Source organism: Uloborus diversus, chromosome 2, assembly GCF_026930045.1.
Source record: "Uloborus diversus isolate 005 chromosome 2, Udiv.v.3.1, whole genome shotgun sequence".
Lineage (NCBI taxonomy): Eukaryota > Metazoa > Arthropoda > Arachnida > Araneae > Uloboridae > Uloborus > Uloborus diversus.
Window position 1 is genome coordinate 132211732 of NC_072732.1, and position 27060 is coordinate 132238791.

General features: G+C 32.7%; 1 protein-coding gene across 1 annotated transcript in view; it reads left to right on the forward strand.

Annotated features, from left to right (window-relative positions):
* Nucleotides 1-27060, forward strand: part of LOC129216543 (galanin receptor type 1-like) — a gene marked incomplete at its 5' end in the record, with an annotated part of 82363 nt that overhangs the window by 6027 nt on the left and 49276 nt on the right. Inside the window, 3 exons of the mRNA XM_054850758.1 lie at nucleotides 2236-2452; nucleotides 13150-13347; nucleotides 24471-24594. Coding sequence (XP_054706733.1) covers nucleotides 2236-2452; nucleotides 13150-13347; nucleotides 24471-24594 — 539 coding nt within the window. The remainder of the gene's footprint in view (nucleotides 1-2235; nucleotides 2453-13149; nucleotides 13348-24470; nucleotides 24595-27060) is intronic.

Here is a 27060-nt window from a genome sequence, read left to right on the forward strand (position 1 = left end):
TTACAGGCACGGAAAAATAATACAAATGATCAAAAAAAAAAAAAATCAGTGAATGTAAAATATTATAAATAAAGCACGGTTTATCTTTAATGTTATACTTCTTAAATCCCAATTGGAAAAAAAAATCACATCGGTCGTAAATTATATTGGAAAAATTTCTAAAATAATATAACTTCAGAAGAATTTTGAACCTGTCCCAACTTCAGAAAAAAATACACATTTGATGTGACACTTAAGTAAGCAAACAGTAATTACTTCTTTTCTTCTTCAAATTTTCCTGCGCAAACACTTTAAAATGAGTCAAGACCTAGTGTAAATATCATTTCAATAGATTTTTTTTTTCCTTTTTAAATAAAAAGGAGGCAAAAAAGTACGTTTAGTAAAGTCTCGCAAAGGTTTGGCAAATATATAATAAAATAATTATGGTAATTATAAGTTTGTGCAAAAAATTCTTTTTTTATAGTATCATTTCAAATAGTTATGATAGACAAAAAAGAAAAAAATAATAATTAAAAAAATTCTTTAGTAAGGATAAAGGCACGACATGAATAAAATGCATATGCATATGCGTTTTGGAATATAGAATTCTTAAAAACTCAAGAGAGATCTGAAGTTTTACTGAAGTTAAAATTTTCAAGCCCATAAAATACAGAGTAGTTCTTAAAGAAAAAAAGTTGTAATGGATTATACGATAATTTCGTCTTTTTTTTCTCGTCTTCCCTTGCATTATCCCGATCATTAATTTGGTGTCTTAGCGGAATTTGAAATTTATGTACAACGACAGGATTGGTAAAAATGAATGCTGCGTCGAAACTTCTGATTTTTGTATAACATGCTGATAATTATGAAAATATTCGCCATAAATTACAATATATGACTTCCATTTTTTTTCGATCTCTAAAACACTTTGCATGAGACAAAAAAGTTGGAGACAAAAAGTTGGAAGTCAGACTGATGCTCAGCAAAAAATATTTTAACACTTCTGGCATGAGGTACATTTACACTATCGTCCATGAAGTATCCGTAGCCTTCAGGATAAAAATAGAACATTGCAGGGTGCACTTGATTTGCCAGTATATCTAGGTATCGCATGGCTTTTTGTTTACCCTCGAAAAACACCAGGTCTCCGATTTTTATTCCAGCAGAACATGCTCCATATCATGATACTCCTTCCAGACCCTTGCACAGTGCACGCATTCAAATACAAATCTCAAAGGCTTCTATTGGCCAGTGAGTGTAGTTTGCTTCGAAAATCAATTGATTTATTTTAGTCCAGGGTTTGAGGTTTTCATGCTAGATGGTAAAAGGGTGTTGATAACAAGGATTCAAGACACTTTAAGAAGTGTCACTGATAACACTTCTTCAATAAGTGAACACTTCAAGAAGTGTATCACTTATTGAAACTAAGACTTTTAAAAATTTATGTGCTTGAAAAAAAAAAAAAAAAAAACACGACATTTTATTTTTGATCCCAAATATGATTACCTGCTGCTTATGGCGAACGACTGTTGTGCTAATCATACATTTATAGCAATATCGCAACAAAAGTTTTAATTTTCACCATTTAAGTGAATTTATTAACTTAAAAGCCGCTGAGGGAACAAGAAGTTATCTTGAAAACAGAAAACTAAAACGTGAACTGCAGTATATTCCCATTAAAATGTATTTTGAAAATAAACGAAAATGTAACACTATATATTATCTCTGCGAAGGATGACTTTTGTTAGATTGCTGATGAATTGAAAAAGGTGTTTTTCTGCAGGAACATTACCACTTTGCGGGGGCAACTAGAACATAATACTACGTCGTAAGATTGTACCCCTCTCCTCTCTCACAGAAGTGTTACGTATAATTTCTGCCAAAATATTAAACAAAAAAGGAGTAAAATCGAAATTTTTAAGAAAAAAATTGATAAGAATCACATTAACGGAGCGTAAATTAAATATCTGTTAGCCTGTATTTAGAAAGGACAGAGATGGTAAGACAAAAATACATGATGAGTTATTATTAGTAAATATATGTTTATAGAATGGTTACCAAAATTGAGTATTCTTTACCTGTCTCATAGTTACATCGCTTGTTTCAGTTTAAAAAATAAAGAATAACTTAATGTAGTAAACTTCTTTAAACTTTTAAGTTTATTATGCCTTTCTGTCCTTCAGCAAAACATTTAGCTTCGCATTTCAAAACAACAATCTTAATATGCATTTAATTTATTGGCAGGTGCTTGAACAGAAAAAAGAATGGAAAACCGAAGCTGTGGTTCCGGAAGAGATGTTGTATGTGAGGAACCCACAAAAATCTTTTTTGAAACACCAGAAGATATGCTCAATCCGCTTGCGATCAATCCATCCTTTATGCCCATAGTGATAACGCATGCAATTATATTTCTCCTCGGAATCATCGGGAACACTGTTGTTATTGTAACATGGGCAGGATCCAAGCCCACGAGGTAAGTTCTGGCAGTTCATTTCCACTTGTATCACCTGTTCCTATTGGTGTGGTTTTTATGGACTTTGTTCCACACTGTCACACATGGGCAGTTCCAATTTGATAAATAAATATTTTGTTGCCATAAATTCTCTACACAGACTTTCAATATGTTAGATTCAAGTTTCATTCCATGCACTTTGAGAATATATAGACTTTATCTATATTCTGCAAAGAAGTTCTAAAGGTTTCTGTAAACACTTAAACACTAATGAAATCAGTGGTTCGTGAACTACTATAGGTTCGGATGCAAAAAAACAGTTTGAAATATTTATTAAAAAACATATTAAAAAATAAAGCAGCAGCATGGACCTTAGTGGAGAAAAAACTGCACACGTTTGGTTTCCCAAATGTTTGATATGTGTACTTTTCGGAATTTCGTTTTCGCAGATACCAAGTCCAAAATCTAATTCATGTTCACTCGCTGTAAAAATTTACAAGCAATGGTCGCTAATTTTTCGACACCCCATAGATGTAGTATAACTAGACACACAACAAGAAACCGGTTCCATGGGCATCTGAATAGACGGGCAAGCGTCCGAAAAGCAAATGCGTGCAAACAACTATTGCCGAAGATTTATTCGGCGTTGCATTTGCACCTACTGGAGATTAGTGGTTGCAGTTGCATCCTGAGTAGACTATTCCTTTGTCCGTCCAATTCAAGACTCGCACGTTAAATAGCAACTGCTACGGAGTCGTGTATCTAGTTATACAATATCTATGGGGCACTCCCCATTATCTGGCATGCATTTTTTATGCTGTTACATTAAAGATCTTGTGTTCGGGCCCCATGTGCAAGATTTACGCCAAAAGATCGCAACCGCATTTGCTGCCATTGATCGTGATTTGTTATAGCGAGCAAAACAAAAAATTAGACTTTTTGACATTGTGTCGCATTTTTGTATTTCGATATCTTAGTTTCGATAATGGGCGCATTACGGAAGGTTCACATATCGAGCATTTAGGAAACAAAACTAGTCAGTTTTTTTCCAGTTAAGTTAAAGTTGTTGTTAATATACTGGTAATATGTTTTCAAAAAAGCCTTCAAACACTAAAGGAAATTGTAACATACAATGCAAATGACTCTTCAAAAAATTATACCGAATCTAAGAATTTATTTATACGAAAGATATTTAGTCCAATTTATTTAGAAAGTGGCTTTCACTTTTCGTTTGTCTGCTTAAACCCTTACTTTTTTTTTAAAGCACATTTTTTTTCCACTCGTGTGCAGCAATTGAGCACAATTTTTACTGAAAAAATAATTTACTTTCTAAACATTGTTTTATGCATTATCAAACAACTTTTTATTGTGATAAAGTTTATTTATGTTATTTTCTTGTGACATTTGCAGGTAATGCAGAACATAAAAGGTGGTCAGCAAATTTTTCACACAACTGTAACTTTTAAAAGCGCACATTGATCAGCTTAGAACATACAAACTATAAAAAAAAGGAATAATAATATTTAAAAACTAACAAAAACCTGGCTTCAATCTTTGATGGCAAAAATCTTAAGTTTTAAGAATGAAGTTGAAATTTTGTTCAAGACAAGCTTTGTATGGGCATTCAAGTGTAGTGGGTTAGTCCTTTTTTTGGTGGTAATGGTATTCCTGCAGATAAAAATATTTTAGATATTCCCACAAATTTTCTGCAAAATAATCTTCAACCCCAAGCGTTTTCGGAAGAAATTCCACTTGATTTTAACTGACTTGGATAAACTGCTGGACAAAATTATAGACTACAAAAATATTAATTCTGTTTTATTTATAACTTAACACAGTAAATTTTTCTTCATTAAAATGAAGATTAATATTTCAAAAATCCAATATAAAAAAACTTATCAAATAAATATTTAAAAAAAAACTTTATTTAACAAAACTTAACTGTAATATTTTATCATTACGGAAAAAACCTGGAGGATAGTATACACTCAATGGTAAAAACTAGTGGATTGCAACACAATATTATTCGTAACAATCTATTAAAAAATATTACATGAATCATGTGAGCGTAAGTGACTTTATTTTTTACATTAAGGAAAAACAATGAATCTATGAATTGAAAATGAAAATTCTCACATATAATATACGTTCTAAATTTCTGATCTTCTCCATTAAAATGTGTTTTGTTGCTGTAAAAAAACTTTCAACATTTTATTTAGTGAAGGTTTTTTTTTAAATATTGACATCAAGGGTTACAAAATTCAACTTCGTGCAAATAAAATATTGGATCAAGAAGGTCATAAGGCTTCCTAGATATTAATTTGACTTTTTAGTATGCTGCAACAATAAAAGGTTGATTAATGACTGCATAAAATAGCATGGTAATTACAATCGTACTTGGAAAACCTGTTTTACAATTACTGTTTCCATACACTGTGACTTATTTACGTGAGTATCTTAATAATAATTAACACAATGTATGTATAAGGTAACCAATAAAGTTCTTGCCGTTTTTATTTTGCTATTGAAAGAAATGATAATATGTATGCAAAACTTGCGTATCACTTGGTGTAAGCAGCTCTCAGGTATCTAAATTAGTGTATCACGTATTTTAAACACCTGTCAGATGAGATTAGTTTTAGCGGGAGTCGTACAGTAGAATACAGAAATGGAAGTGTTAAGGGATCTTGTTCGATATTGTTTGCTTTATGGTTTTAAAATAGACTTTTCAGCAGCTACATCAATTCGTCGAACGTATCAAGCGTTTGAGGACAGTGCGGTGAGTGAACGTACAGAAAGGCAATAGTTTCAAAAATTCAGATCTGGAGTTTTGTCTCTTTGTAATGAACCTCCTTAGTGGACGACCACTAACCTTGGATAATGAAGCCCTGGAGTCTGTCATTAACGAGGACAGTAGCCTAACATGTGGTGAACTTATCAAATTTCTGATAAAACAATTATACTTCATCTGAACAGGACAGACAGGAAAGTCCGGGTTTGAATCCTGGGTCGGGCATGGACTCACTTTCTCTCTCCTGTCCTTGTCCTATCTTTGTGTGAATGTGTTGTTATGCTGTGAATGGTTGCTTACTCCATAAACGGGCTCTTATGGCATGTGTGTAATGTAGAAGTCGGACTTTACACCAAATTACGGTACAGTTGGAAAAGTGAAGCAGCGCACCCCAAATTGCCAGCCTGGCTGGCACACGACGACAACAACAACAACAACAACTTCATCTGCAACGCTTAGGTAAGTCTTATAGGCTAAGCAAGCGATTTCCATGCCAGCTGATGGAAATTCACAAGAACCAATGAGTGTCAGCCTATATTTCGTTGCTTAGAAGGCACTGTAGTGCTCACATACTCGATCGAGTGATTTCAAGTGATGAAAAACGAGTCCTGTATGACATTCCCAAGTGTCTCAAGCATTGGGTTGTCATCACAGGTCACTGCTTCTTACACCATATGGCCACCCATGCACCCACACGAGATCATGCTTTATTTCTGGTGTTCTAGTCGCCAAGTTGTTCGCTATGAGCTGATTCCAATGCCCAAAACCATCACTACGGTCATGTACTCACAGCTACTGGAACGTGTACAACAAGCATGGCAAACAAAGGATACATCACTGGTGAAACGTAAATGAGTTCCTGCATGAAAACGCACAACTGCATGTGGCACCGGTAGCCATGGATACTATTTGGCAACTTTATGCGAGAACTGTGACATCTTTTGTATTCATCTGACTCTTTGGCAACAAATTACCACATCTTTCAATCCCTGCACAATTATCTTCGGGGAAAACCCTTCATGAAAGTAGATGCTCTGCGCAAAGCACTCAGACTTATTTGCATCAAGACACCCGAGTTTGACCTGAAAGGGATTGCACAGCTAGAGACACGTTGGCAGAAGATCTTTGATGACGATGCAGAATACTTCAAGGACTAACAATAAGCAATAAATTCTCTAGGCTATATCTTTTTCCATCATTAAAAACGGCAAGAACTTTATTGGTTACCTTACATAAAACGATGCTTTGATTCCCCTAGTTTCAGCGAGAATGATTCTGATTTTCTAAAATTATGTTTGCGAATGGTTTCGAGAAAAAAACATTATGTTTGCACAAAAAAGGAACTTATGAAAAATAATCTTCTATCACATAAAAAAAAGTTTCTTTCTTTTTTTTTTGTATGATAAATCACCTTAGCGTTTAAACGCGTTATGTTTACTATTCTTTAGCTTTACTAACTCCCGCTCCTGCATGATATTCAGTCTATTCTTTTATACAGTGACACTAAGAAAAGGTGTATTTATGAATGGGCTTACGTAATGACTGACGATTACAAAGAAAAAAAAAACAACTGAAGTTTATTCATCCGTTATGCATAAGTAATTGTCGTTCACGTAACGAAATCTGAAAGTAAATGGTAATACTTCTTAGCGCTTAATCTATTGAAAAGCCCTGGTTAAAGCTTGGGCCATTCTCACATAAATGATATGAATCATAAATAATGAACAAAAATCTTTGTGCTTGAAAATTAAATGAATGACGTACCGACGTATTAATGCACAAAATTTGTAAATTTTGTGCATTAAAACGTTGGTAACTCATTCATTTAATGATACAAATCATGTGCAACACTTTGGGTTTTTTTCTCAGTTTTTGCAATTACCACCAATTAATCATGTATTTCATTACCAGTTTTATTGTTCTATTTAGAATCAATGGTTTGTGCATAAGTAATTTGCAAGGGGCTTTAAAAAAATATTTTAGAACAAGAAGGACAATATTAGGTATTCCAGATTCAAATCGTAAGGACTTAAAAGCTATTTAAAATAGTGCTAAAACACAGCAAGAGTGGAAAATATCACACGATTTGCATCTTTACATAAGAATAATTATCGCTGTTAAATTTGGAAAAAAAAAGGATACCAAAATTATGTTTTTTATTCATGATCCATCATTTTTTATGTTTCATATTGTTTACACTGTTATAGCCATTTCGTAAAGAAGTATAGAGTTACATTGAATCAAATACAGTCGAGTCCCAACATACGCGAGGGATACGTTCCAAGACACCTCGCGTAAGTCGGAATTTCGCGTTGTGGATCAAGGTATGTTTAGTAATTTTTTATAAGCATACCCAATTGTTTCAGACGTTTTTAAACATCTCTCATATTGTTTCAAACCATTTATTAACTATATATTGCAGTATCTTTTACAAATAACCGACGTTTTCTGTATTTTAGAAAAAGCGTTATTATTTGACATAAAATTCTGTAATTTAGCACAAAATCAACGATTAATGGGGGAGATAAACATAAAATAAAGCAGTATGGTACTTGCAGTATGTACACTACGGTATTATTATAGCACTTAACAGTATAGATATAGTAAATATATTTATAATTTTAAAAATGAAGAAGGTTTATGCAGCGCGATCAGAATGTATTTTATCAACGTTCATATGTAAAATGAAAAAAAAAGTTAAGAATCGGAGCGGTTATTTGTATGAACTAAAGCAAAGCGTTGTTTAGACTAATACAGTGGGTGAACTTCCGCTTTCAGTTATGCTAAAGGGATGAAAGTCCATTCACAAAACCAATTTTTAGTGTCAACTAACTAACGAATTCTAACTCTCCACCGCTCTTTTCCGAAAAATTTCATGTTGCAGGAGAGTAATTTGTGTCCTCACTAGAAAAATCATTACTCATGAAAAACTCGCGTTATAGCCATATCGCGTAAGTCGGATCGCGTTGTAGCGGGATCTGACTGTAATATATTTTAATAAGTATATCTTGTTTTTTTTTTTTTTTTCTTTTTTTGCTTTATTAGCTTATTTAATTTCTACAGATGACAGCAAGGTGAGTCTTATTTTTTTCCGATAGTTATTTAAAAATCTCGAATATGTCTACTCCTACTACAGTTACTATATTTGAAGTAATAATTAATAAAAAAAATATTTAAATATTCAAAAACAATAAGTTTTATTACCATTATTTCATGGCATTCTTGTTTTGTAAATGTAAGTTTTCTTTACTATTAAAACGATTTTTTGAGGCTAATACTTTTACTCAGTTACACGATGTGGACAAAATATTTAAACTATTCTTCATAAATTACATAAACCATTAATTGTTTAAAAATACACACAAATAAACGGCTAATAAAATTGTTAAACGCCAGTAAAAAGTGTCGCACATGATTCGTACTATGCGGGGTGCCGGCAAACCAACCCATAACCAGAAAATTGATTCAATATTTATTTTCAAACCATGATTATGCAATTTTAATTTAGCAGGTACACAAAAATTCATGGACTTGTTATTGAGAAACACATTATCTGATGCGATTAAGGAGACTGATTAAAAAGAAAATTACATTCGAAATCTAAAAACATTAATGAATGATCCTTATGCATATGCTGTTCATTATTTCATGAAACAAGACAGTAAAACATATTTTCCGTTTTAGTTTACCGCACAGAATCGCAGGTAACTTTCAACATTATTTTTCAATCGAAACGTTACTCTTTTGTTTGATAGATGAACGTATTTGAAAAGCATTTTGAAACCTGTTAGCTCAGAACAGTGCCATACACACTAATTCAATTTTATGCTTCCTGGTAGAGGATATCATTTTACACATTCAAAAAATACGCGTTACGCTTTAATCGTTATTTGATATATCATGACATGAAAACATATTGTCTTTATTTTAAGAATCCCCGATTACTCGGATATTAAAATATTTGTATCAATATGAGTATTTCATCTAAGATTTTGTGAATTTTCTCAAGTTTATTCATAAAACATCCTTATCTCTTTACGGTATAATATTTTTAGCCCCGTTGTTTAAACGCTCAGTATTAGTATTATTTCTTTACTTTGAAGTAATTATTGGCATACAACTATTTTCCTAAATTGTTTTCCTAAAAGGCCAGCAACTGCATCTTTTGATTTGATAACATATTTTTCTACTTTTTTTTTCTTTTCCCCTCCTCCTCCTCCTTTTCAGTTTTTGATAAAGGTACTCCAGACAAGTTGTTTCCTCGTTAATCTGCTCTCGGATAAGTAAGAAATTATTGTGGCTTAGTTTCGTTTTTCTTTCTCTAGATTAAAGGAATATAGATAATATGCATTGCTTCTTGACGCAAAAACTTTCTCTTGCATAATCATAAAGGTAGCAATAATTATAAAGATATTAGTAATGAATGACTAAATTTTAACTATTCATAAAATTAAAAATTATAAAAAGATATAAGCATTTAAAACATAGCATAAGTTCTGTAATGTTGAATGGCTGCCGTACTTTTTAGCCTACTTTCCCAGTAAAAGTGAGAGAAAGAAGAAAAAAGCATGAAAGAAGGCTTAATGCATTTTAAAAATATCGCGAAAAATAAAAAAAAAATCAAAAACAAATAAAATTCATAAATAAATATCGAAAAATTAAAAATTGGAAAGTAGGGTATTGAGCTGGGGAAAAAGTCTGTCGGTCTGTCTGACGGTCCGTCTGTCGGTATGTCTGTCTATCTGTCTGCCCCCCCCCCTAATAACTTTTGAATGAATAGTCTGACTCGAACAAACTTTTCTTTTGTTCGAAAGATCTCGGCGAGGACACCTCATTCCCATATTTCACTTTTTGATTTGAACTATTTTTTGTTTAATTTTGAACAGTTCAAAAAAACTTAACATTAGCGCCTACGGGGAAATTCAAGGGAATTCCGAACTGGGAGGCGAATTTGCTTCAAACAAACTTTGTAGGAAAATGCTTTTGACGAAAAACTTGTATATAAAATATCTTTTTGATTTGAACAATTTTCCTTTCAATTTTGAACAGTTCAAATCCCTTAACATTTGCACCTACGGGGAAACTGAAAGTCAATATAGATTCCGTACTTGAAGGCGGATTTACTTCAAACAAATTTTGCTGGAAATAGCTCTTGACGCCAAACTCCGGACTCCGACTCCAAGAATTTAGGGGCACCTGACTCCGACTCCTGTGCCCGATAATTAATCGGACTCTGACTTCGTAGCTTTGGCAAAAATTTATACACGGAGGACAAATGACTGACTCCGATTCTTGGATATTCGACTCCGACTCCTTTATCCCAAAATGAGATTGACTCCGACTCTGCAGCTATGGTTTTAACTGTGAAATAATTATTGTTGATATGACTTGTTTTTATTTTCACGCTAAAGTTTTAATTTAGGTATTCAGTTTTTATCGAATGAACTCGAAGTCATTTATGTTTCCACATAAAGGTATGCGCAGACTTTTTTTTTTTTTGACAATGAAAATTATTTCTTTAAGTTGACATTTTATTGTTTTTATTTGTTTTGGTAAGTGCATTAATTCATTTAAAAAATTATTTTTGGCAACAGGGGGAAAAGAAACGATTTTTTTAATATGATGTTTTTTTTTAATGAGCTTATTAATTTTAATTATTATTTTTTCGTTTTCAAAGCTGTTAAATTTTTTTTTAATGGAAAAAAGTGTAATAGCTGCTTTGTTTAAAAAATGCTGCTATTTTATTTGTTCGGCTTTTTTTTACGCATCTAATTTTTTTAGATGAGTAAAGAATATTTTATTCCTAGAAATCAGCTTAAAATATTCAAAAAATATGTTTGAAAAAAAATTTGCGATTTTAGCTATTTTTGGGAATATTGATCAGGTACTAGAAAGTAGTATGGGTAGAGGAAACCCGGGCAACGTGAATACCTTAAGCTTTTCTTGATTATTGTCGTTTAGTCATTGCTTTGGAAATTGAAACAATTGTTTAAAATCATTCTTCATTTAATGAACTTACGTAATTCAGTAACATTTTTACTTAATATAAATTACACTGTTAGATATAAGGCCAGTTTTCAACAATGGTATAAATATCCACTTTGCCCAACACCCCGGGTAAAGTGGATTCGGTACCATGGCAAAGCGAACACCAACATTATTTGCCATAAAACTAAACATTAAAAATAAAATAATCATCGAAAACTAAAGGAACATATCCGAAAAACATTTTTTTGCTACAATGCTAATTATTGTAGTTATTACAAACGAAGAAATTGAATTTAAAAATAAAATAAACATCAAAAATTAAAGGAGCATATTAAAAAACATTTTTTGCTACAATGCTAATTATTGTAGTTACTACAAACAAAGAAATAGAACTAAAAAAAAACAGCATCAAAAATTAAAAGCTCATATAAAAGAATCATTTTTTTACAATACTAATCATTGCAGTTATCACAAAGAAAATCATTACTATTTTGGAATGCTGAACACTTTTTATGAAACCACTGAGTTCAAATACACATTGTATCCGTTGGCCGATCATCTTCTTCAATGAACATTTCATCACAGAAAATGCACCCCCCTTCATCATCAAATTTCTTATCGTTCTTTTATGCAGTCCTATGTTTTTTACCAGAGATCTTTTTGGCAGTGGTCTTTTTAAAAGTCTTTTGAGGAGCTTTAGTTGAAACATCATCTAGTTACTTCATGACAGTCTTTTTTTTATTTTTAAAATTTTTGTTTCTGATTCTCCTTTACTGGAGTACTTGTCAGAAGTGTAGAACTCTGTAGCCTTAGCTTACGTGTTGTTATTGGTTTAGCAGGCTGAGAAATAGGCCGTAAAACTGAAAGACTGTAGTAGTTTTTAGCACATCCAAGTTTGGGTGAAGCGGCAGGAACATCATTGCCTTGGACTTATTCTGTTGTTTCAGGTCCCATGGGAGTATAAGGACGGTCTTCAATGGTAGCATTGTCTTGAGATCTTAAAATTGAAGAACTTCCAGGTTCGGATGAAGTTACTTGTCATGACCGGGCATAGTGAATATGGTATCCACTTTGCCCAATCCGCTTTGCCCTCCAGGTACATTTTTGAAGTTACTAAAAACTACTAAAAAATCAGAGCATCTAAACTCGTCGTCTACGGATAGTTGAAAGCTACATAATCGTACATCAAATCCTAGTCATAACTAAGAACATGTCACTAATAGTATTAAAGTTATAGATGAAACACTAACCTCTGTAAACTAATATTGTTTTCCCCAAAACATACTTTGTTCCGTCACTGGCGTCGCGTGACGCGAACTCGTCCTGACGTGTATGCCGCACACGGAGCGGCAACAGGCGACCGTTGCTATGATAACACGGCTGCCGGCCAACTAATTATTTGGGAGTTATAGGCAAAATTCGCTTTGCCCGGGGTATTCACTTTAGACAGGTTTCCCCTATGCGGGAAAGTAGGCTCGTTTAGTTCTAGACGGAACTTCTTGTTAATAAAGTAGATGTATATAATGAAAAAAAATTCATATCAACTGCAAAACTACTACTTTAATTTTGTAGTAAGTTACCGCCCTATGCCAGTGCAGACAGAAATACATAAAATACACCGTCTGCATATTTTTTCCTTCCGAGGGCTGCAGTTTCGACGTTTTTAGCACTTATCATCCCGGAATAATAAATAACTGAGTTGGAGGCGGAAAACCTCTTAAAGGAGTTAAGAAAGACTTAACAAACAGGTCCTCCGATGGAATAACTGAGCTGGCGGTGTATTTTATGTGCTACGTCAATGTTACTTTTCAATTACTTAAACGTAATTTCAAAAGTTTCTACTCTCATTCAAAGCCAGTAATGTAACGTACTTTCAAAGTAAATATTTTTAGGATATTGTCGCCTATTTCTAACTATATGTTTAATTCTGCTCTTTCAGGTCGCCAACATGTACGTTTCTTGTAAGCCTTGCAGTGGCGGATCTATTACTACTGGTTATTTACGTTCCTCTTGAAACGTTAGGCTACTTTGTAATCACCTGGGATGCAGGAGGCACAGTTTGCAAACTTAGCTCCTACGTTGAAATGTTATCAGGAATGGCATCTGTGCTCAATTTAACAGCAGTAAGCATAGAAAGGTACGTATTTCTGTTTTAAGGGATTGAGAAGATAAGAAAAGGGAAAAAAAGAAAAGAAGGTGAAAGGTATTGGCGTTGCAACGTAAGAACATACTAACGAAGAAACGCGTTAGCTTTTCTGAGAGAAATTAATCCTTAAAACTCAGAGAGGAAATTAGCGCGAGAGAGTTTATGTTTTAACTTTAGGCGGCGCTGAAGATTTATGTTCTTAAAGTAATTTCAGATTTAAATAGGAATTTACATTGCACTGCTTGTCCAAACATTACCGTCGCTGCTCGGAATGCATATCTTTTCCGGATTATTAAAGATTTTGCTAAAAATACATTTGTACGCATTCCCTTATACAATCTTTAGATATGCAAATGCCTCAGTAGTTTATCGTGCTTGGTTGTAGTTTTAGTAACTTTATAGGTGTCTAACTATTTTATTTGAGAGAAAAGTATTCACTTTTAGTATAGTAGTACTATATGAACAACAATCCGCGAAAAATCAGGGAAAATACTTGACATACAGGCTGCCGCACAATATATGATACAATTTTCTCTTTTCCTTTTTTTACTGCACTTAAATTTATTTGAAACTGATTTTTAAAAAAAGTATGTCGAAAAAACACAGGAGCAAAGCTCTTATTTCTTCATTTCTTTACTTTTTAAACTGCCACTTCACTCTTTTTCTGAAACCACGCTGTTGTACCTTTTGTGCCTGGCTTAAGCATATTCACAAAAGTGTATATTTAAATAAATAAAATCTCAGCAAAAACAACCCTGTTGTAAAAATTTCCCCACCAAAAAAACCTTTACCTCATTCCCACAAAAAAGAAAGCCTTCATCCTAAGCCAACAACCCTCTGCCATAAAAAGTCATGATATTTAGTTTGCCCGCCAAGTATCTGCTAAACTATCATCCTACCTGTTCCCCTCTTTCATCACACCTACTTCCATTGGAAACCTCCGCCCACGTTCAACTCCTCAGAAGTATGGATAAATCCTTCATATTGTTTATCTTGTTTGGCGGGAAGCTTTTCTAATTGAGGTGGTTACTTGGTGAGTAAAAAGAGTACAGGGGTGCAAGTGGATTCAAGTAAAATGTTTTGAACACAGTGTGAAATTTTCAGAAGCTCCCCTCCCCCTCATTCGCAAAAGCTCTTAATTTACGCATACAAAAATCACTGGAAAAAAAAACATTTTAAAAGTTTTTTTTCTTTATTAATCATAATTTTTCAGTATCAGAATGTTGCTAGACCAAAATTTACAGAAACGTCAACCCAAAATTTTCGAAAATTTCGGATCACAAACACCCTTGGAGAGTCCTATTCCGCATCGACCCATGTGATTGTAATTCTAAAAAAAATCCTTTGTAATTATTTGCCAGCATTAAAACAGCTCTCGCGTCCTATCTTTTGCATACGCAAAACAACCTTTTTCCTCTCTCATATAAAATCGCGATTTTGTGACTTACATTGCTCCGGCTACGAATTTCAAAAGTTTAAAATGCCTAAAATCCACAAATATCTGCTTGCTTATGTTTAGCATTCTAATTAATTTATTAAGTTTATCAACAAAGCTTACTTTATAATTTCTATTATTTTTCTCTTTTTTTTTTGGCAACAGATAAAAACAACTGCGTCACTTCCGTCACGCAAAAAAAAATTGCGGATCAAAACTTCAAAGCCCTCGCATAAAAAGTTTAACTGCAAAAGTAATAAGCAACAACAGTGACATAGCTGACATGGCCCCCCTAAGAGGCACATGTGAACAATTGAAGATATTTTATAAAAATCCCATAAAGAAATAATATTTAAAGAAATCTGAAAAAATCCAGGGCACAAAGTGTAGACTACTCAAGCATGGAGACACTTTTGCTCTGAGAAATTGTGATAATATTTTTAGAGAAATCAGGAAAGGAAAAAAAAAATTGTTCTCATGTGCTTCCCTTTCTCCTTCCTAGCTATTTATCTGTAGTATACATCTTTATTTCATCGCTATAAATTACGTAAATTTGCAATTTAAAATGAAACAAAATGATATTTATATTAAATTTAAATTATTATCCGAAACGATAGGATAAAAAAAATACTAAGATGAGTAACTCTACGTAACTATACCCAACTCTAACGTCACGCGATATAAAAATTAACAAAAAAGAACCTAATATAACATTAATTAAATAATCATACTTCAATCCAAATTGAAGATGAACCTTTTATAAATTTTAATTATTGAAAAATACATAAAACTTAGACGGATATAAAATAAAATACATTCCTTTCATTTCAAGGGTAATTTGATAAAATTGGAAATACATTGTTAACTGACAATAATAACTTTAATTTCACAAAGCAAAAGCAGATGCAGAAAATGTCAAACATTAATGAAGTTAAACTGATATAAGGTAGCAAGGATTAAACCAGGGAATCAAAAGAACTAATACTTAAAAAAGAAATGAGGATGTAAACGGGCAGAAAAGTAACAAGTATTTTCTAAAAGGGCAAAAATCGGTAAAATTAAAACGCATATGAGCAGAAAGTAAAATTATAGTTCAAGTAGAATCCATAAGTTAGCAATAAAAATCGGCAACTAAACTGTTTCAAATGCAACTTTAGTTAAGATTAGTAAACCAATTCAAATGTAAGAAAATACTAAATAGCTAATAACCCCCTCCCCCCCCCCCCCCCCGAATTGAAAAAAGAAGAAAAGGATAAAGTAACAGAATCGCACAGCTTAGAAAAACTCAAATTTATAGTAGGGTAAAGTGGAGCACATTGTTACCCGGAGTACACTGTTACAGCGCACATGCACATTGCTCCGTCTCTGCCTTTCCTTTTTATGATGTTGGTATACTTGTTTGTCATCCTCACAAGCAGCCATTTTTAAGCAGGTGTCTATGCCGTAGTTTGTACCGCTTTAAAAAAATAAATAACAAAAAATGGTTTTTGTGGGATCAAACTACGAAAAAAAAAATAACTTTAAAGCTTTTAATTTCTTTCCGAGTGTTAGGGTAAGTTATGTGAGTTTTCCTCTTTATAATTTAGTTACAAATTACCGTTAAGTAGTTTTTTTTTTTTTTTTTTTTTTTTTTGTAAATATAACTCTAAAGACTCACTTGAATTTTTGAATCGTTTTACCTCTAAGAAGCACCGTGTGACACTGTACTGAAAAATTACTAATAATAAATATGACGTTAGGTATTTACGTAGAAGTGGCAAAGTTGACAATAAATTTCTACTTTCCTATGGAACCCGATATGGCGACAGTTATCGTACATTATATCGGATATTAAAATGATACCGGATATTAAAATTGTGCTTCCTCTTGTAAATGTTACAGAAAGAAGGATCAAATGTTATGAAGATGTCAACACGTTCCTAAAGAATACTATAAAAAATTTCATATTTGTTAAAAAAAACATTGCAGCTCTTAAACTGTAACAGAGTGCCCCAGACACGGGGCTAAATGTTACGATCGACTTATTAAATAAACGGACAATTTAAATGAAGTAGTTGTGTATATGAAGTAGTTGTAATAATGTTCATGTGTAAATTAAAGAGAGATAGCTATAGTTTATTTTAATTACAAGAATACACTGATTAAAACAATATTTTCGACTCTAAATTCTAATCTTTTTCCTAACACCGTACCGTACTCCACCTTACCCTACTTAAATGGAGTAAAAGTTATGCAACGTCAAATTTGTCTGAGCATTGCACAGATTTATACAAAAAAATTCATTCTACACTAGCGCGCGCGCGTGTGTATGTGCGTGTGTAAACGCGCATTCCACTTAGTATAAGAGTGTACATTCCACTTCGAAAAATTGTCTCCCAAGTGAAAATGTTCTGTTTTTTTTTTTTTTATTAACAATTTAACTTACGCAGATTTTAGATTGCAGCATCATTAGAACTTACAAAACAACGCTGTTAATAGTAGAAAATTTCTAATGTTACTGTTCCTTGAAGAAGGCAGAAAAAGAAGCAGGTGAAAGTTTTCTCAGAATATATCCCCGCCGCATAAGAAGCAAATGATTCGCTAAAAAAACAGCTTAATCCCTCTTCTAAATATATATATATATATATATATATATATATATATATATATATATATATATATATATATATATATATATATATATATATATATATATCATGAAGATATCTACACGTTCCCAAAGAATACTATAAAAAATTTCATATTTGTTTAAAAAAAAAATACTTTTTTCTTATTGTTATTTTTTTTTTTGTATTATTTTTATATTGTAACATTGTTGTAACATTGCACCTCTTAAACTGTAACAGAGTGCCCCAGACACGGGGCTAGATGTTACGATCGACCTATTAACAATTTGAGGTAATTAAGTAAAACTTCTCTCTCTCTCTCTCTCTCTCTCTTTGGCAATGTCTAGCATCAATTATAAAGGATACATTTTTTTTTTTAAATCGGGATAACTAAACTTAAACTCCACTTGTATGCATTCTTAGACAGTTAATTTACAGTTGGAGCTATTACTTTCGATATGGTGCTCACTGAAATTATCTTAGACAACTTTTGAATTGAGATTGAATAAAGATTCGTATTATCTTCTTAGTGTTTTAAAGCTAAATTTATTATTTGATTAGAATTGATTTCACGACATACTTTTAAGACTTACACTATTTCACCATTTTTCACAAAATGAGTTAAAACATTTAACAAATTTACTCATGTTATTAATAACAGCGTATGGTAGTGAAAATAGCAGTAATTCAGACTCAACAACAATCTTAATGGATTAACAAACTCATATATAAAACCAGCGTTTTTAAACTTTACATGACCCACAGACCATTACATTTTTTAAAAATTTCGCAAAACTGGTGAGATTTTTTCACAAAAAAAAGAAATAATAAAACTACACAAATTATAAAAGAACTGTTACCTAAACAAAGTAAAAATATTTTAAGTTTATTTACTTACACTAATAACATAGGCCTGCGATGAAAAATACAAGAGAAGTAATGAATGAGCTTTGTGTACTTTTTGGTGCTGATTTTTGGAAAAAAATTTTGAAAAAATCCTGTTATGTCAGGGTTTTTTTTGTAAAATTCATTATTTTTGCTGAAATTTTCTATGAAAAAGTATTCTCTGAAACAATTTGTTCGGCAAAAGTGGGGGTTTTTTTTCTCATTTAAATATATAGAAAATATCCTATTTTTGGTTATATTGATTCTTCAGCAATCAATTGCTTTTTATTTGGTCTAAATGGAAGAAAACGGATTAAAAATGCTGAATGATTCTCATCCCCGGAGCAAAAATTACTATGTCTCAGGAATAGAGAAATTTCAAGAAAAAAATAAAACTGTTTGTAAGTAAAGAATACTGATGCAGATTTCCTACTAAATTTCATCAAGATAAAAATTATCCGGCACGAAAATGTCAGAAAATTTGTTGAGTTCACATGCAATGACACTGTAATCAGGTTGCACTAACGTCCTTTGGGGGGAAACAACTCAAAGGCGTCTGGAGTGTAAGGTTTTTGCATCGAATTATGATAACAGAAACCTTTTTTTTATTAATGTTTTTGCTTTTTGAAATTTGCTTCAGCAATCTGGACGCAGGGTCATTTCATATAAATGAATTTTTTTTTTTAAACTTTCATGCCATACCATTTTTGATCTTGATGAAATTTTGTAGGCAATCTGCATCAATATTCTCTACTCCCAAACAGTTTTTTCTTTTTAAACAAATTTTATTGCTCCATGGAAGAGCAAAATTTGAAATTTTTGATCCTTTTTCTTACATTTAGACCAATAAAAAGTTACTTGTAGCTGAAGAATCAATATGTATCGCCAATAACATGATACTTTATATGCATCTCAATGAAAAAAAAACCACTTTACCGGATTCATTTTTTGAGAATGTACATTTAGATGAAACATTTCAGCAAAAATTAAATTCAATTTAACAAAACATTCTTGCGTGATGGAAACAAATGGAGATCGAAATCAGCACACCAAACAATATAAAGATCAGCAAAAAATTTATTTTGCACTTTTCAAAAAGTTTAATTTTGCAGGGTTGCGGAATTTAATACAAAAGAAAGTAATTATTTTGAATGAAGTACATAATTAATTCTTTGATGGCAAAAATACTTTTGTGAGCTGCTAGAAAAATAATGAAAAAGAACTTCGCACAAAGATAATTTACTCGTCTTTCAGTTGGAAAACCTTTTCAACTCAAAACATTAAATGTCTACGTGGACCGGTGAAGTTTTTTCCCTGGATCGGTGTAAGTTTCGGATATTAATAGAAATCACATAGCTGCATATGGAGAGAAAGTTTATCCGTGTGCAAAAAAGCTCCTTCCTTTGAAGTCTATACCGAAAATATATAGATATACGCTGTATCTTATACTATCAAGGAATTCTAAACTGAGCAAGAACTTTTTTTTATTTATCTTTAAGTTTTTTAGATTTTTTAAATCATTATCTGAGATCTCAGTAGTATCTTTCTATTTTTTCAAAGAAAAAATTTTATTTTCTGCTTAGTTTCTAAATTCCTTTTTTCCTGTCTTTATTATTATTGCTCTGTTTGTTTTTATTCGAAAGTTAATTTGTTCTACCGAAAAAAAAATGCTTGTACCAGCGAAGGCACTCCAATTTTCATACACTCATATTTGTGAAAAGTGCAACAACATGGAGGACTCATTGAAAATGAAAAAAAATTACTGCACATATTACTCATAGTGCTACAAACAAACGATCAAAATTACAAATCAATGAAGTGAAAATAACTGGCGTAAAATAATGTTTGTATGTATACTAATGGGAATAATAATGAACCCCGCGAAGCTGTGCGAGCCTGTATACGTTTTGGCATCGAATCATAGAGGTGCTGAATGTAACAATTGGGAATAGCATCCCGTATGGCTTCAATCTGAAGCCAAAGTTCATCCGTACCAACTGCCGGACGAAACACAAGGGCGAGTCTCTGATCAACGAGTTCCGTGACATGCTTGACGGGTGTCTTATCCGGCGATCGAGCAGACCAAGGAAGTAGCGTAACTTGTCGTGCACCGAAGAACTCTTGTACGTTACGTATGAAATGTGGGCGTGCATTGTCTTGCTGAAACACTGCACCAGGAATGCTCTGAAAAAGAGTAGTACCTACGGCGTCGCAACGTCCCTGAAGTAGCGCTTGCTATTGATTTCCCCGTAATTCCGAATAGATGGGACTGCCCTTGATATTCAATGGAGTTTCAGACCATGACGCCTGGCGTTATGCCAGTATGACATCGAATTACACAACCTGAAAGGTGACGTTCTCATGTATAACGTCTGACGCGTACGCGTCCATCGTTATAGTGCAGATTAAATCTACACTCATCCGAGAAGATGACTTGTTGCTAATTCGCACGCCATTGGGTGTGTTGGTGGGTCCATTGAAGACGGAAGTGGCAATGGCTGAGAATAAAGAGAATGCTGTATAGGGTAATCTTTGCATGCAGGCGCTGGAGCAACAGACGTGGACGAACTGTGGATGCAACAAGTGTGACACCTGTAACCATACTCAAACGTTCTGCTAGCGTATGAGAGTACGCTATACGATCCATCACAGCTAGGCGGGTGATGTGTCGAGAATCCCGTGGCGTCATTCGGCTGCGTGAGCTGGTACGAACATTTCGGCTAATTTCATCGTTCTCAGTCCATTTTTTATCAATTTGCATCACAGTTGAGGCATTACGCCACTTGCGGACCCTGATTACTCTATACGTAAATTTATCCTCACGCACGCAGATCATGCGGCCTCATTCGAACGCCGTTACACATTCGTATGACGCTCTGCGTTTTGGACGAAGCGTATTGAGTACTAGAGAAACATCTACCATCGGCAGATAATCATACAATGATTCCAAAAAAACTTTACAGCCTTTTATATAGTCTACACCGCAGTTCAAGGGACGTAACTCGGTCCACGCATGCGTGACGTCTCTGTAATTCTAATCATTTGCATATCTTATCCTGCTTTACATTTCCTCTAAATTTCAGATCATTTGCATAATTAATTCTTGGTGTTGCAATTTTCAAACATGAGTGTATTTTTTCACCGATTTACTTAAAAAATAATTTATACAATCTATATAAGAATAAAAATTGCTCTTAGAAATTTGCAATTTGAACCAAACTAGCAGGAATTTCTGAAATATTTGAAATATCTGATTAAATGTATATTTAAAGCAGATTGTTCGATTCGTATTTCCTAATAAGGCATTCACGTAGCATGATTATATTGAGAAACGTTGCTAACTGATTCTATTTCATGCTACTTAACACATGCATTAACAAATGTCGTCGATGTTAATCCCTTTGTTTACAAAATCAGTGCAGCCTTCAAAGTCCGTAAGGAACATAATTCCTCGCTTTCATACAAAGCAGAAAATTTTGATTCCCTGATTAAAAGCTTAGTACTTTTGCGACGGCATTGCAAAACTTTAAAAAGTACCAACACTAATGTTAACATTAATGCTATAAATGTACATTTACCTTTTTTTTCAAAGATATAATTTTACTTTCTGATTTATTATTTACATAGTTACATTTTTTAAACACATAAAATTTTTTAAAGATTTTTCCCCCAAAAAAGACTTTATGTTCTTAAAATCAAGAGCATATAAACATTAAAATTAACCTAATGAACAGAATTGTTTTTGTGAAGAAATTCTAAAACAACAGTTCGTTGCTTCAGATTGCCAATAATCACTGATGTCGTCTAGAAAAATTACGTTTCATATTCATATGTCCGAACGTGTTGTGTCTGACTATGTTTTTCTTTCAAAGAACTCCAAAAACGTATATAATATCTGTCTAAACATTAAATATATCACTACCTGCTACCTACATCATCACTAAATAAGCAATGAACGAAACTGCAGCTTAAACGCAGATATAAAACACCAAGGTGACCATTCAATCCTTCACCTGACCTGAGGCTTTCACTTCCTGCCGGTAACCAAAGATAATTGTTTTTATTTAAGAAAAAAAAATTGACAAACAAAATCCAAACACGCCTAGAAGAAACTGATTGTAGTTTAGTGGAATGTTATTAAAAGAAACGATTTGTTAGGTAATATTTTTGTTATTTTTTTCTGTTAAAATTTAAACTTTACTGATCATTTCCTGACGTCAAGGGACTTTTTCGGTTTCAAGTTCAAAGAGGAGTAAAATGAAACCTCACATCACTTCAAAAAAGTTCAGAGGACTTTTGTTCGAAACAATTTTTTTTCAGGTAGCACATTCGTTTGATTTGAGTTTTCATGATGTTAGTGTTGAATATTCTCCAGAAGATATACTTTAACCGGTAAATGATGATCAAGTATTAACTGCTGCAGTTGCTAGAATTTTAATTGAAAGTGTGGAAACATGCAAGTTTTTTCCTCTTGGGGTGCTTAGTGCTATTTCTCAAACGATTGCCCAGTCTTTTATACTTTTCCTGTTCTATCAGCAAACAACTTTTTCTGGTTGTGTATGTACGAGATTATCCACCTATCCTATAAAGTCCCACACTTGTTCATTTGATAGGACTAGTGTTTTTCAATCTCAAGACACTATATAGGACAGAGATAATGATGGAAAAGGTAGTATGGGGGGTATGTTTGTGTGTGGGGGGTATGTGTATGTGTGGGTAGTTGTGTGTATGTGTATGTGTGGGTAATTGTGTGTAGGTGTTTGTGCGTGTGTATGTGTGCGTGTGTGTATGTGTTTGTGTGTGTGAAAATCAAAAGTTCAAAGATTATGAGAAACACATTTTCGTATTACATGCCTCAAAATGACAATTCAATGAACAAAATCGCTGCTATGTCTATCAAGTTTGTCGCCAATGAGAATTGAATACTATCATGACTACTTCTACTTTCAGGGGAAATCTGCAGACTATAACTCCTAGTGCAAGTCCAGTGCATGTACCACATATAGGTTGGCTGTAACACACATTATTACCTTCTACTACCTACACATGTCCACTACTGCTACCAAGCAGAAATTACCCTCATCTTAGAATCCAAAATACATCCAAAGAGTTCCAGCCTAATAGCATTGATTTCACAAATGACATAGATTTTCATTTATTTTTACGACTACGTGAACTCTTTACGAAATGGTACTTACTCGTTTATTTACAAGATCAAAATGGATACTTTGACAGCCATGCACGCACCGTTAAAAACTTTGGAAAGCCATGTAACATTATCGGGGCTTAATGTTCCCGTGAAATGAATCAAAAAAATACATGACCTTTTCAAAGTCGTTTACTTATTTCAAACTATAATTACAGCCAACATTAACAATATTTATGGAAGATACTTCGGACGTCTTTCTAGCGGGAACCTTTGGTTCATGTAACCTATCGACTGCGAGGGAAAGAGTCGCTAGCTTGCTCTCTTTCCCTCGCAGTTACCTGAACTTTTCTTTAGAGTGGAGCTGCTTAATGGAAGTGTTCAATGTTCGCTTACATATTGGCAGACAATTTTGACACTCTTTAAAATTGCTTTGCCAGAAATTTTAAGCCTTAATGAAAATAGCGTGAAATTATGAATTCTAAGATAACATCATATCACACCAAATGGAGAATCTTGATGGATCAACAAATATCAAGTTCTCGAAAGATCAAGACTATATCTAAAATCCACATTGCTGGATTTCCTGGGAAATGACGACTAAGGGGTTTTGTGATTAGGTGCCTGCGGAGCCACCATGGTATCATCGATGATGAAGACAAAACTGTGTACCAGCTTAGTATATCTTTCTCAAAGTCTTAGTATGTCTTTATCGACAAGAATTTCTAGATCGCCTCCAACAGGTCAATTTTAAAAAATGAACATATAAAGAAGGAAAATCAGTACAACCAGTTGTAAATAGTTAATTAAATTTCTCCTACCTTTTTTTTTGCTCTCCTAAATGTTTTTAATTTTTCTGTTCGAAAAAGACTCTTTATAACATTCTCCTTAAGTATGTTCCTGCACTGAAGAAATATGAGGAACTATTCGGGATTCCTTCTTTACACATGGATTTTTACATTTTTGCAAAGACTTTTTACATTTGTCTTTTGAATAATTTCGACTGTATCGTTTATATTTTTTTTTTTTTTTGCGTTTGCAGATTCTTAGTCATTGCTCATCCAATCACAGCGAGGCGATATTGTACAGCAGGTACGTGCAGAACAGGATTGTGCATCGTATGGGGTGCTGCTATTTTCTTAGCTTTTCCTGTATGCTTCACGAAAGTAAGTACATTAGTGTAAAAATATATACGAGTATGTATTTTTTTTTTTTTAATGAGCTCACCATTTATGCAACATCTAAGTAAATTTTTTTTTAATCGAATTGCTAAAAGGTTTAGCCGACATTTCTAGGCTTCCAAACTCTAGGCTCGAACAAAGATTAGTTTCGGAAGCAACTTATAATTATTGGGACAATAACGGGCCTTTATGCTATAGCAAATAAGCAGCTAAACGTAGGTTTTCAAGCAAGGCATGCAGACCACATCAATTGTAGAAATCATGTATTACGGTTGGATATAGACCTCGTTTTACAAGCCCTTCAAAACAGTTTAGTTTTCTATTTAAACAAAGGTGAAACACTTATAATAGAAAAATTATTTATTATTGTTTTTATCTGCTCTACAGTTTTGAAAGATTCAATTTGAGCTCAAGGAGATCGAACTACAGGACAAGTGAACTAAGTTGGTTCACTTGACCTGTGTGTGATTGGCTTTTCATGAACCATAATTTTACACCGATGAAAAAGATGGATTTGTCAACCGTGAAACAGTTGTTCACTAGGTTTTTTAAAACTTTTTTTCCTTCTTTTTTTTACTTTGTCACATTTTACTTTCACGTAGGGCAGAAAAGAGCACCATTTTTGCAAATTTCAGTTCGTATGTTTAAAAAAAAAATTCTAAAAAGGATATCAAAATTTTATTTGATTCTTACGTTTTTATAACGAACATAAAAAATCAGTTTTAAAGTAGGAAGAAAAAAATGGCTCTCATATTTTAAAAAGTACCTCGTTGGCTATTAGCTGTAAATTATTCCCAGTATTTAAAAAAAATTAAAATGCTCGCCACGCCACCAAAAGTTTCGAACATTTCTATGCCACAGATAAGCATAAAAAATAATAATATTTGTATCTTTCAATTAGCGGAAGATCCAGTCTTTCTTCAGCAGCTGTTTAATTTGATAATTCAACAGTATTTTAGTTGTTTATTTGAAAAAGGTTCTTATATGTAATACGAGAAACTGCTTTATTTTCAATTGGATAAAATCACAGTGAAAAAAACTATGTTTAGATGTTAAACAGTGACAAAAACTATTAAAGTTTATAATTTAGTATATCCAGAGATCTTAGAAATTTGTTGACAATGTTTATGAGTTTCTGAACCTACTCGTTGATATTTTGCCGTTTAAGAAGTTACTGACTCTCAGTTAATGTACTTTTAGTTTTTCGGATGTTTAGTTATGTTAGAACAATTCGTCGTAATTTGGCTGTTTGGCATAGTGAATATAATGATTTTAAAGATAACGATATTTATACATATATTGGAATGTTTTCAGAAATGTATGAATGAATGAAATGTTGTATGAATTTATAATCATGTGTTTCCGAGACTAATAGTTTTTTTTTTCTTTCTATCATTTTCATTTCTTGTTTTCGAAGTTGCACCACACACACACCCGTTAGTTTAGACGGGTCAAAAAATCGATTTTTTTTAAATGTCATAAATTGTTAGTAGAACTGTTCAAGAATATGTCGCCAAAATTTCAATTCAAAATTTCGTTTAGTTCAAATGCTATGAGCACTTAAAAAACTGTAAAGATTAGAAATTGTTCACAGCAGTTCTTTTAGATAGCTTTTTTTTTTCAAACAACTGGTATGCATTCTAGCACAAAATGTTATAGACCGATCGTTCTGAAATTTTGTGTGGATATTTTTTATTCAATAACACTCTATATGTGTCTCATTCTTGAATGCTATTATTACTTAAAATATTTTTCAATGCAAAAAAGGTGAACAAAAATGGTAGAAAAACGTTAATTTTGTGATCAAACGTCTCAAAAACATGAATTATTTTATTTTTTAAACTAGAATTAGGTTTATATTCAGAGGAAATATGTTGTTAACGATTAAAAAAATTGTAATGATTACGTATAAAAATTTTGACTTCAAGAATGCACACTGGGAACAAGCTCTGATGCCGACCATCCATGGACATCAGTTCTTAACTGTTCTATTTCTGGCAGCTTCATTCTTCTTTCAATGACTTGAAAAAGATACAAATACTTAAAAATATGAATAACATATCCTTCAAGTTTGAACAAATTCTGATTATTTCTTCCCTGTTAAAAAAATTCACGAAAAACACTAAAATTTCTGCTTCGTAAAATTGGTCTACTCCTCTAAACTCTAAAAGTTTCAGATAAAACAAAAAAAAGTAACTTTTAACCCTTTTCATACCAATATTTTTTCACCAATCAGAAATGTTCAAAACTGTCGTTTTCGGAAGTGTAAAAACTAATTCGAGAGATTTCTTTCGGCGAACTTGGGAGCAATATTTGTGTTTGGTTTAATGTAAGTGATATTTATTTGAAAAGCGAAAACCAAAAGTCGTAAATTTTATCCTGAAAAAAACCTAACCAATCAGTAACGCAATTTTTTCAAGAAGTACAATGGCGTAAAAGTTTTAATAATTA